The sequence below is a fragment of the Cavia porcellus genome, unplaced genomic scaffold, assembly GCF_034190915.1.
Source record: "Cavia porcellus strain 051 isolate PalLab524CR breed Dunkin Hartley unplaced genomic scaffold, mCavPor4.1 scaffold_6, whole genome shotgun sequence".
Taxonomy (NCBI): Eukaryota; Metazoa; Chordata; class Mammalia; order Rodentia; family Caviidae; genus Cavia; species Cavia porcellus.
In genome coordinates, this window is record NW_026947489.1 from 79,229,657 (window position 1) to 79,242,709 (window position 13,053).

Consider the following 13,053-nt stretch of genomic DNA (forward strand, 5'->3'; position numbering starts at 1 on the left):
GTTTTTAGTGCATTCAGAACTGTACCACTATCATCACAGTCTAATTTTAGAGTATTTTCATCCCCTCAAAAAGAAACCCCATGCCCATTAGCATTCACTGTCTGTTCCTCATCTTTCTACCCTACTCCTTACACTGTAGAAACTATTAATCTACTTTTAATCTTTTGATTTGACTTCTAGATATTCTATATAAATAGAATCATATAAGAGGACCTTTCTATGATTCTTTACCTTAGCATAGTGTTTCCAAGAGTCACCCATGTTATAGTATATAACATTACTTTATTCCTTTTCATGATCAAGTAATAAATGCTATATTACATGGATATGTTACATTTTATTTACTCAGTCATCAGATGATGAACCTTTGAGTTGTTTCCAACTTTGGGTTATAATAAATAACTGTATTTAGCAAGACAGTGTCTTAAAAAAGTAAAATAAAATTTGAAAGTTTCTGCAATAGCGAAGTTAAGACGCCAACAGGAAAATGGCAGGTATAGGAGTGGGGCAAGAAAACTATTTTTTAAGAGAGGGCAGTTGAAGGAAAGGCTCTCAGACTTCTTGACCTTTTAGACAAACACATCTATTCCCAATCTATTTTTTCTTCCTGTCTCTCTCCACTTCTTGCACATGTCACCTTATAATCCACAGCTGTGAAGTTAACATGAGAGAAATGTAGGTAGATTCCAAGACTAACATGAGAACAGATTATATTGGTACCTTTGGTTATATGGAAGTGTCAGTCATCTTACACTCCTAGAAAGAGCTGCATCTGTGTGGGCAAGAATCAAGTTTTTAGTTCTTAGTTTGTCATCATTTATCACAGCACATTTTCTAATTGTCTCCTGTTAGCCAAAGCCTTAGATTTTGTAGTACAGAATAGAGAATATGAGAAAATCTGAGATAGCTTATACTTATTTTATAAATAATATAAGAAAATGTTAGAATTCAAAAACTAGTTGACTGTTTTAAAGCACCTAATATGTTTAGAAAAATTAGATATCCATAATATGCTAGATTTAATATACATTCTCAGACACTAATGTGGAATTATTTTAAACTATTGATAGTATTCTAGGGAGAACTCTTAATAATCTTTCTAGATTAAATCCAAAGGAAGAATATAATTATAGAAAAAGGAGTAAAAAAAGGTGAGTTTTTTTAAGTTAGGAATAATTCTTCAGCATCAATTGCATATACCCCCCTCCCCACCCTTTTTTTACTACCAGTGATCAAACTCATGACCTCACACTTGCCAGGGAGGCACTCATGCCACTGAGCTAAAACTCCAGCCCCTGCATACCCCATTTTAAAATTCCTTTATTGCTACCTTCAGTGGTCCTGAAAGTACAACCAGTGCTGCTTCTTCCTAGCAGATCTCACCAACACAGCTCTCATCAGCATCCACCACTGTACAAAACTGAGACTGGCCCCAAGTCTGTTTTCCATAGGACTAATCCAATTTTTTTTTTATCTTTTTCATTTTTATCGGTACCAGGGATCGAACTCACGACCGCCTGCTTGCAAGGCAGGTGCTTATGCCGCTGAGCTAAATCCCCAGCCCCCTCCAAATTTTAATACATAGATTAAAAGTGAATATTTAAACATATGGTATACCATTCTCTTCCCATTTAAAAAAGGAATCAATAACAATATTATTTAATATCTGTATCTCATTAGTTCTTTAGAACCAGAACATTCCTTTCCAAATCACTAAAGTAGATGGAATCCTGTCTTCATTTAGAATGGAGAATAATTATCCTGTGCTTTCTAAATTTCACTAGGTGATCTCCAACAGCATCTCCAAGCAATGTTCATATTACTTCGTCCAGAAGACAACATCAGGCTGGTAAGTTAATTGTATCATCTTAACTCTTCCTCAGAAGACTGCCTAACATAGCCAGCATTAAACAGACCATTTTGTGTTCTAACACTGAGGGGGGAAACTGTGTGGAATAGCAGAGAAGAACAGTGTACCCCCATCATTCAGGGAATTAGAATTTCATTGTGGGTATAAGATAATGTGAAATGATGTAAATAGTTTGATGGTTTAGGACTGTTTATAAGCACTAATTTGTAAGTCACTATCTATAATAACAATGGAAGTTCAGAAAAAGGAGTAAAAGCTTGTAAACTTAATTTAGCTGAGGAGCATTTTATGTAGACAGAGTTTGAACAGGTACTGAACGATAATGAGAAATGGATTACTAGAAAGATTTCGTGTTCCTAGATGACCACATAACTTAAACATATATAGGGAGGGACAAAGATGGAGTGAAATGCTCAAGGATCGGTACTGACTCAGAATCAGAAGACCTGGGTCTTGCTCCTTGCAAATGGTGATGTTGGACAAGTTGCCATAGGCTAGGCTGTCTGCCATTTCCCTCATCTCCCCACTGTCTCTCATAGTTGAGGCAATCAGCTGGATGTGATGGCACACACCTGTAATCCCAGCATTCTGGGGGCTGAGGCAGGAGAATTGCCATGAGTTTGAGGCCAGTCTGGGCTACCTAGTGAGTTCAAGACCAGCCTAGAGTACATAGTGAGACCCTATCTCAAAAACAGAAACAAAAACGACAGCAAGTCACGAGAATCAAATGACATGAATACACATTGAAGAGTGTGAAACACTTCCTAAATGTGGAGATTATTGTCACCAGGAGAAAACAGAGACCAGAAACATGTCAGACAAATATGGATTTAATGGTTCACTGGAGCTCATGGGCTAGAAATATTTTCATTTGAACTGTGCATTTGAACTATTCACAGTTCGTTTAAACTATTTTTAGGTTTTTGTTTGTTTGGGGGTTCTGGTTGGGAGTTGGTTTTGGTTTTTGGGGGGGGGGGTTGGAGTGTTTTTGGTTTTTTGCTTTGTTTTTGTTTCATTTTGTTTCTGTTTTTTGGTGCACAAGGCCTTGGCCCTGAGTTACATTCCTAAAACCCCCACTCTTAGTTTTCTTTTTCTTTTTTTTTTTTTTTTTGTCCTCCTCCCCACCCCCAGTGCTGAGGGTTGAACCCAGAATCTTCACACTGACCTACATTCTGAGCCCTTTATTTATTTTATTTTTTTATTTTGAGACAGGGTCTCTTTAAGTCACTAAGTTGCCCAAGCTGGGCTCAAACTTGCAGTTCTCCTTTCACTGGGTTTTGGTGCTGGAGTCTCCTTCTATGTGTAGTTTCTAGGTTCTGCTTGCCTTGAACAAAGAACTGCGCAAGACAAACACGATGGGTAGTTACTTTTATGTTTATTAAAGGTAAGAAAAGAAATGTGCTGTATGAGCAATTTGGGGCCAAGTAAAGGCTAAAAGAAAAGTATACTCTATAGTGAGAGTGCTCTACTATGTAAAGAGAGAATATAGTAACAGAAATCTCAACCATGACTGTTCTTGTATCTCATGCTCCCCAAGCTAATGTCAGGTCTGGGCTGTTCTATCCAAAACAGCTCCAGCTATTGCAAGAGGTCCATGTGCAGGACTTGGGAACTACTCTGAGTGTGTGTTCTGGGATTTTGAAGTTAAGAGGTCACACCTACTTCCCCAGCTAGCCTGCCACACCCTAATCTCCAGTCTCATTTCCTGCTGAGAGACACATATCTGCATAACTCTTTGGGCTGCTGGGGAGTGGAGGGCTCAGTCTTAGTATATCTACTTCCTCCTGGGCCATAGGCCCTTCCCACTTAGTGCTCTTAAAGAGAAATAAAAACCTGTTGGGAGATAATGAGAAAAGAGTTCATGTCTGTGTATGAATAACTGTTTAGCTGCCTGTTTAATGGGGAAAAGCTTGGTGAATGTCAGGATAGTTACTTTACTATTAAGTTGGAGATATAGCGCCCAAATATGAAAAGAAGCAGGTCAGGTTCCTGCACTTTCTGTGGAGGAGAAAAGTATGGCAAAGAAGAATTTTAGATAAATTATCTAGATCCTGAATGCTATAAGTTTTGCAAGATTACCCACACCATGGGATCTAATTGAAAACAGGAGTCTCAATACAAATGCCCACTTACTTATCTGTACTCAGAGCAGTAATGAAATCTTGATTTTTGAAGAGGAACCCCGGGTCTTCCAGAGGTTCATAGGAATAGTTTTATTGTTTTGGGTGGTCTTTTTCTTGAGACAATTCACATGGAATTGGCTTTATAATTAGCAGCCCTCCCCAGAGTATTCCCCTCTCCTCTGTACAGGTCCTCACAAAGGAGATGGTGTGATCTGGCCAAGATTCATAGACAAGGTGAAAATCTGTCTAATTTTTGCAAATCTGTCTAATTTTGCTGCTAATTCTAGTCCTGCAAAAATTTGAGTGACTACCATGTAGGGTTTTTATAGCTTTTTACCGTGTCCCTTGAGAAAGGACCAGTTAAACGGTTCTTCAGAAACTGAAAATAAGACTAGTGCCGTAAGGGTATAGGGGATATAAGGCTGCCCTTCTTGCCGCTCTACTGGCCTTTTCATTTCCCAGGGAGACTTTGGACATGTCTCTTTGGAGGTCCCTTGCAGTGAATAACAGCAACCTGCTTGAGAAGATACACTATCTCTATGAGTTTTAGAATTCCCTGTTTGTTTATTCCCTATTTTATTAGTTAGCAAGCTCCCTTGTTTCCAGATTGCTACATAGATATGTAGAACAGAAAGGCATATTTGGAATCTGTGTAAATATCTAGCTTTTTGCCTTTTTTCTAGCACCAATATGTGAGTAAGGGTTATGAGCTTTGCTTTTTGAGCAGAGAGGTTCCTGAGGGTAGGAGTTTGGCCTCAGTGACCTGCCTTTTTATGTACTGCTCCGACAAAGCTACTTCAATCAGTGAACCATAGCTTCTGACACTCTAAGAAGGGCGGGTCAGGATATCCTGTCTTCTGTGTAGGTCTGGGAAATCACATGTTAACAAGAGTGGCTAACCTCTGAGCCTGTAAGCCTCAGTGCAGCAGGATTAAGAATAGTGTAAGTCGGGCTGGGGGTTTAGCTCAGCGGCATAAGCGCCTGCCTTACAAGCAGGCAGTCGTGAGTTCGATCCCTGGTACCAATAAAAATGAAAAAGACAAAAAAAAAAAAAAAAAAAAAAGAATAGTGTAAGTCTTTGCAGGGTGGGGATGGGGAGAACAGAGTCTTGCTATGTAGTTCAGGATAGCCTTGAACTCACTATGTAGCCCCAAATGACTTTGAACACATGGGAATCCTCCTGCCCCAGGCTTCCAAATGCTGGAATTACAGGAGTGCACCACCACATCCAGCTAAGAATAGTGCATGTCTTTTTGGTAACCTCAGGTGTCCAGAAGCATGGTGTGGAGAGTCCCAAAGGGCAAAATCTGCTTTAACCTTTTACCACATTTAGGGAGTTGCCCACAGTTTTGCTGCCATATTCCTTCTTACTAAAGGAGTGGGCATGATGGAATAATTAAAAACTCACAGATGAACATTTGACCTTTGAATTGTCATATCAAAGCAAGAGTAAAAAAGCTCTGACTACGGTGTCCCTCAAGTCCAGATATGTTTTTTTTTTTACTTTATTTGGTAACATTAAGAAGAAAAGGTAAAACAAATTTTTACAACAAAATAATGAAAAAGTAACAATTGTTGACAAATTACACATCATTATCTTTAGTCACTCAAGTACAAAATATGGGCATAAAAATTTCTTCAATCAATATTAGCACAACCTTTCCTATTCAGTGAACTAAGTGACACTAATGGTATAACTAACTTGCATTAAGTCCAGATATGTTGTAGATGAAAAAGAGGATTTTCCAGAGAAAGAAGTTAAATTAGAAACCAAAAGAATTGAAATTGGGTTTTCCCTTAGACAACTTGGCGATGTTTAAAGCATTGCTAGTTGCTATAGTTTCTCCTTTCACCTTTATCTGGGTCCCAGCTGTTGAACACAGAAAAGGCCCTGTCTGGTAAATGAGTTGTGTTTGAAAATATTGGGTCTTTCTAAGGTGTTGTTCTGGCTTGTGTCTAGATATCCCCCCAAAACCTCCTGTAGTCATACGTGGGGCTTTTTCAGAGGTGGCTGGATTTAGAGTATATGATAGTGGGACTGATTCATGGAGCAATGCTAGGGTCAAGGACACTAGGATTAAGGGTGTGAGTGCTACCTGCCTTAAGTAACCTGAATAGAGATAGAGACATAAGGGATACAGACATAAGAGATAGAGAAAGTTGTGGTCATCCCTTGTTGCTTTGTTACCTTCTGCCCACTGTGAACTGTTTCTCCTCTGTGGTGCCACCCTGCCTTGGAGCCAGCCAATCATGGACTGAAACCTTTACAAACTATGAGCTAAATAAATCCTCTCTCCCTTAACTTTGGGCAGCAGATATTTTATCTCAGCAACAAGAGGAGGCTAAACACTGGTGAAATCCAATGAGAGAGGTTCATATTCTCATGAAAGACAAGTAGATATCTGAGGACAAGATCACCAAAGATACCATTTTTTTTTCTTTAGATACCTCTTTAAATACCTTAGTGCTTGGTCCTTTCCAGAGATAAAGAGCCATAAAAGCCTGAGCATAAGGAATTTCACACCACTTCCTTGCATTTTGCTAAAAAGATCTAACTGAAGAATAGTTTTCTAAATTAGACTGCCATTCTGTATCCATCTCTCACTATTTCACAATTCATCCTGGATCTAAACAGTCTTGCAATAGAAGATAAATTTTTAAAGATAAAGCTGGAACCCCTGGGGCTCCAACTAGCTATTGTATGACTATGAGAGTGAGAGAAGACTAGATCTGGGGTCCTTTACAGGGTATCCACCACAGGATCTAGGTCCATGGAAGCCCTGGAGCATTTTCCATAAAACTTAATTATACTACCAGATGTCTGGTGAAGCAAGCAAAACCAGTGTCTTCTTTATTTTTCCTCTTAGAAATCTCCATACCTTTCTGCCCACCATACATCCTTCAGGGTCAAATTGTTCCCAGTATTTAAGGATCCGGCCTAATAGTGAGGTCACTGAGGTCTGCAGGATGTTTCCATTGTGCATTGGTCTGCTGACTCCTTAAAGAGAAGAGTGGAAGCTCTACCCTCAGGGCTCCCTTAGCCACTTGAAAAACAAACTCCTAAGAGATCAGAGTGGAATCCCTTAGCTATCTGAACCCCAGAGATCAGGGTAGAGCCCTCTGGGGGACTCTCTTAGATCAGGGTAGTGCCCTCTACACACACATGTGGGGATTCACTTAGCCACTTGAGAAACAATACACTCTTAAGAAATTAGGGTGGAGTCCCCGTCCTGGGGCTTCCTTAGATTGTAGTCACTGACTCTCTAGAGTGAAAAGCAGAGCGCTCCTAGGGTCTTCCTTGGCCACCTGAGAGATAATATTCCCTCCATTTTCCCCAATAATAAAACTTTAGCTCTTGTTTAAGATACCAAGTGCAAAAGATAGTGAGTAAGACAGTAGATAGAAAGCCTGGCATGGTGGTACATACCTGTAATCCCAGCACTCCGGAGGATCACCATGAGTTCAAGGCCAGTTTGAGTTACATAGAGTTCAAGGCCAGCTATATTACCGGAGAGAGACAGGAGATACAAACATCTTTAAAAAAAAAAAAAAAAACCGGGGCTGGGGATTTAGCTCAGCGGCATAAGCACCTGCCTTGCAAGCAGGCAGTCATGAGTTCGATCCCTGGTACCGGTAAAAATGAAAAAGACCAAAAAAAAAAAAAAAAAAAAACCTCTTTAAATGTTCTAAGAACAAGGATGACCACTTTTGCATGCTCAGAGCCACTTAAGTTGAGTTTTACTAGTTGTTCCTTTGTTCTGCTCAAGTTATCAGGCATATATTTCTAAATTACCTGAATTTCTGTTAGAAGAAACAAATAGGGAATCTAACCTGATTCAGAAGAGAAGAGGGCAGAAGGCCCATATGAAAATCAGAGGCTTACCTCCTATCTATGAGAATGAGATTTCATGGTGGCCATGAGGCCAGTTAAAAAAAAAGAAGAAAAAGGCCAATAAACATGGCAGAACCATGTAAACAACCCATGTGTCCAATAAAATGACCAAAAAACATGGCTAAATCTATGCAGCCAACCCACAGGATGAACCAGAGCTACCAAGCCATGTGACAAACCAAAATGGCCAGCCCATGTGACTAATTCACATAATGAACCAAAATGACTGCCAGTCATGACAGGAAGCAATAAAGTAAGGTCTTGGGGGATGCCCCAAGGTTCCCCTGAGGAACGTAGCCGTGTAATGGCTACAAGGCTCTGAAAAAGCAATTTACTGGCAATACCCAGTGATAAAAGACTGAGAGGAAGCTTTGAACACAAAAAGGAATGAATGAGGGTAGGTGGCTATTTAAGCAGCTGACCCATTTACCAAAAACTTTTTCCCAAACAATTAAGAAAGCTGAGCCAAGTATCATGGACAACAGAAACAGGACTGGTTAATGACAGCTCTTTACTGGCAGCTCTGTACTGACTTGTACCCATAGTGACTGACGAAAAATGGAAAACAGAAGAAAGAAAAGTGATGGTAAACTTGAGGCAGACCTGTAGGCTTTACCGCATGGAAAAAACACAGAGGCCATACAATGTTCCTCCCCATCCCAGATGGTGGGACACATTGGCACCATGAAAAAGCTTCTTGAACTCTCCATCTTAAAGGAGAGAAGGAGCAAAAAAACTTCTTGCCCAAAGATTTTAGAGACAAAAAAACAAACAAATGCCCACAAGAGCCTTATCTCCTGGCTAGCTCACCACACATGTTACTGGGTTTTGGGTGCTGGAGGTAGTATCTAGGTTCTTCATGTCTTGGACAAAAAGTTGGGCAAAACCAAATGCAAAATATAGTGAGCTTTTATGTTGTTAAAGGTTAAAAAAAGTGCTCTGCAGAGCAAGTTTGGGCCAAGTAAAATTAGGAAAAAATTACACGCTACAAGGTAAGAGTGGACTTCTGTGCAAGAGACAATACAGTAGCCAGGATCTCAGTGCACATGGCCTTTTGTATCTCTCACTCCTCAGCTGATGTCAAGTCTAACGTAGTCATACCCAGACTCTTTGAGTTCTCACGAAAAGTCTGAGCACGTGTTTTGGAATTTTGCAGTTAACAGGTCACACCTATTTCCTCAGCCAGTCTGCCACACCCTGATCAGCCTCACTCCAGTCTCAGCCTCTTGTAGTGCTGGGTTATAGGCACACACTACCATGCTCCACACAGTATTTTTATTTTAATATTAGCAAGAAGTTTAAAGCAAGGTGCCTTCATACAGAAATCCAATTTTGAGGTCTAGGGTATAGCTCAGAGGTAGAGAACTTTCTTACCATGCGTGATGCCCTGGATTTGATCCTCAGCACCACATAGGAAAAAGAACAAAGAAAAGCAATCCTTATTTCCATCTTAAGCAGTCAAAAATTTTTGGCAGCGTGGGATTTTATTCTCACATGAAAAACTTGGCCAGCCTATACTGCAAAGAGATTTGGCGTAGATTCTTATTTACCATAACCCCCAAATATCCTTTGTCTCCTAGGCACTTAAAGTCAAGTATCAGTCACCATTTGCCATCTTTTTGTTTTGTTTTGTTTTGTTTTGTTTTTTTCGCTTTTTGAGACAAAGTCCAAGGCTATGCAGTCCAGGCTGGCCTTGAGCTCACTTCGTAGCCCAGGCTGGTCTTGAACGCGCAAGGATCCTCCTGCCCCAGCCTCCCAAATGCTGAGATTACAGGCATGAGCCATCACGCCCAGTTCCTTTTGTCATCATTTTTGCAGTTTTTTATTGTAGTAACTATAATAAAATAAGAAAAATGAAATGAGCATGTTTCTTTGTGGAAATTAAAAAGTACTTTTACACTCTTAGTATTCACAGGACTGACTTCTCTCTTTAATTCTCTGAACTGACTTCCTTGATTACTAACTAGAAGTAGTACCTCTCCCTCTTCAGTAAGAAACCTTACAGGGTTTTGTGGGAGAAGAGGGTTACTTCAGGTACTTGGAATTGAATCTGAGTGCTACATCCCTACCTCTTTTTATTTTTTGAGATAGGATTGCCCAAACCAGCCTCAAATTCATTATTCTCGTGCCTAATCCTCCAAGGACCTGGCACTGTAGAGTTATACCACCCTGGCCAGGGGAAACATTATAGGTTTTTGAGCCAAACAGTGAAATAGACAGCCACACAATTTATGGAAGGAAGAATGCCCCAAAGATAATACAGAGTAGAGAGGAGGAAGAGAAGGTCTATGAATAGTTACTCTAATTCTCTAAGGATGTGGTTATGAGAGTGAGAAGGCTGAGGATGTAGCTCAGTGGCTGAATACTTGCATAGCAAGTTTGATTTCTAACACTGAAAAAGAAAGAATGGAAGGGAGAAAGGGAGGAAAATTGAGTGAGAGCCATAGACACATTAGCCTCTGGTCTCTATAGTAATCACTGTTGTTTATTTACTTACTCTGTGCTTAAGTTTTACATTCTTTCCTCTCAAATGCTCCTTTTATTGCTTTCTTTTTCACATGACCACTAATTGATGTTTAGAGCCTCTGAAATGTAAAGGAATCTTTTCATTTATCTTATGTCTTAATTTTTATCACTTTATAAGTTTAAATAACTTTATGTCCTGGTCTAGAAGTAATATTATATATTTATGTAAATTTTGTCTGAATTTCTTGATAAATAAAACCTTGGTTTATGAGCATAATTTATTTTTGGAAACATACATGTAATCCAAAGCATTTGTTTATCAAAGAGAATTTTCCCTATAAGAAATAATGGAAACTCAGGTAATTCATTCCACAACCCAAAAATACTCATATGAAAATGATTTTAAAACTGTTATATAATTCAGAATAACAAAGAAAATGCAAAATATAAAAAAAAAACCTGCACTTACCTGTAAAAGCTTTTGTTACTGGTGTGGGGAAGACAGAGCAGGTTATTGTGTAGGACAGTGCTATCACCAATGGAATCACTCCTATCTGCTGGCTCAGTGGAATACTTTCCTTGTACAACTTTAACAAAACTATCCAGCTACACTTAGTTTTGCGTTCTTTTGAGGATTTTGCAGAAAAGTGACATTACATTGTTGTTGAACAGATTCATCACTCATACTGCTATCCCCTTGTTTGGGTGATGTTTTTCTACAACATTTTGCACTGTTTCTCATATTTTACACTTCTCATTTGAAGTGAGAGAGTCCTCCACTGTTTTCTCCTCCTGCTTTACAGGCAAGGTCTCCTCCATACCCTCTTGCTGTTTTGAGAGGATCACCCACAGTCCCACTATGGGGGCAGGATATTGCATTGGCTCAGTAGTGATCATGTGACATTTGCATCAAGTACTACTCCTATTGCAAGATATCACTCATTTATGAAGTTTAAATGTATTAAAAATGTTTGCTTGTCTTACAGAACATTTGCAGAACCAGTTACTTGCAATCTAAGATTGTACTTCTTTCTCAAATCGTTCTTTTAAAAATGAACAAGGGCAGGTAAATGCAGTTCTTACAGCATTAATATCTAAAGCATGACTTTCAGACTTTGGAATACATGAGAATCATCTACAGTTTTGTTTTGTTGTTTGGCTGGTTATTGGGTTTTTTGGTTTGGTTTTGTCTTTTTGAGACAGGGTTTCACTATGCAGTTCAGGCTGGCCTTGAACTCACTTTGTAGCTCAGGCCAGCCTGGGACTCACAGAGATCCTCCTGCCTCAGCCTCCCAAGTGTTGGGTTTACAGGCATGTATCACCACACTCAGCTTTACAGTTTTTTAAATTATTAGTTACTAAGCTTTGTTCAGAGTTAGGCTGTAATAATTTGTATTTCTAATAAGATTTCAAATGATGCTGATTCTGCTGACCAAGAACACACTGAGTACAACTCCACTAAAACTAGTAACAGTGGACATACTAGAATGATATACTAGATGTCCAATACATATTTGCTGATAGCTTCCAAAGAATTTTTTGGTTTGGTAAAGTTAAAGCTGAAGTCTGTCATCATTCATTTGTATCTTTTTCTTATTGATGTCCTTCTGGTTTAACTCTTTGAATATTAAACTAGGAGAGACAAAGAGAACATGAAGCATGCACTTAGGAAGGCAGATTTGGCAATGAAATCTCTTTTTGAACTAAAATACGTGGTTTCAGGTGCTTTACATTTTTAAAATATAAATTCAGAAAATATAACTGATGCCTCTAAATTCAGAGTTAAAATGACAAGCCCATTTACAGTTGTTTTGAATTATTATGCACACAGTCATTATGTTTCAGATTATTGAGTGAGTCATCTTCAAGAAAATGAGTGAATGCATTGTATGATTTTGGACAAATTAGCGTTTTTCTAACTCAATGGAGCATTTGTAGACTCAAAGCAAAGGCTTTTGTTTTGAGTTAAATTTGAAATGCTAAAGCTCTTATCTTGAGACTTGTGCTTAAGGTTAAAAGTTTGATAGTCAACTGAAAACCCTTCCCTTTTTTTAATAACCCAACCATATCCCATATTTTCTTTAAGCATTGAAAATAAAATAAAACCAACCTTTTTATCCAGAGAAGTGCTGCGTTTCAAAGCAAGGTATATAAAATCAACTTTAGGACAGTTAGCTGCTCCAATAAGGAGCTGGTTTTACATTCTCTTCAAAGACCCACTTGATTTTTTTTAAAGACTGGAAAATTAATAATTTTCAGGACATTCGAAATAACTTCAGTAAATGATCTTATCTAGTGCCAAGAAAATGAGGTCTTGGGATTTAGCTCAGGGGAAGAATGCTGTATGTTACTTTTTTCCCAGAATGTTTATTTTAGAAATGTTTATTGTTTTCTATGTATAAATGTTGTGTAGGATTTTTTTCTTAAATCAGACAATTCAGAAAGTTACAAAGATGAAATCACCTATCCTACTCTAAGAAAGCCATTCTTAGCAATTTAGATAAGTATCCTTCCTTTTGTGTGTTTGTGTGTGTATGTTTGTACAAGAAGAGCAGAAAAAGAAACTGAAACAGAGAAAACGCATACAAGCCAGAATGTACCAACACATGGTTACTGTGATTTTGTTTTTGGTTTTTCAAAAATGCTATTTTGTGACCTGCCCCTTTCATAGTTATTATAATCTTTCCATGTGAGTAAATAAA

The 13,053-nt window shown here is 38.7% G+C and overlaps 1 protein-coding gene across 7 annotated transcripts in view; it reads left to right on the plus strand.

Moving 5' to 3' along the window:
- Ssh2 (slingshot protein phosphatase 2) overlaps positions 1-13,053 on the plus strand; it is a 245,482-nt gene that overhangs the window by 174,179 nt on the left and 58,250 nt on the right. For all 7 annotated transcript variants that reach the window (XM_013152202.3, XM_013152201.3, XM_063251110.1 and 4 more), the window contains one exon: positions 1,785-1,849. In XM_013152202.3, the coding sequence (XP_013007656.2) occupies positions 1,785-1,849 (65 nt within the window). The remainder of the gene's footprint in view (positions 1-1,784; positions 1,850-13,053) is intronic.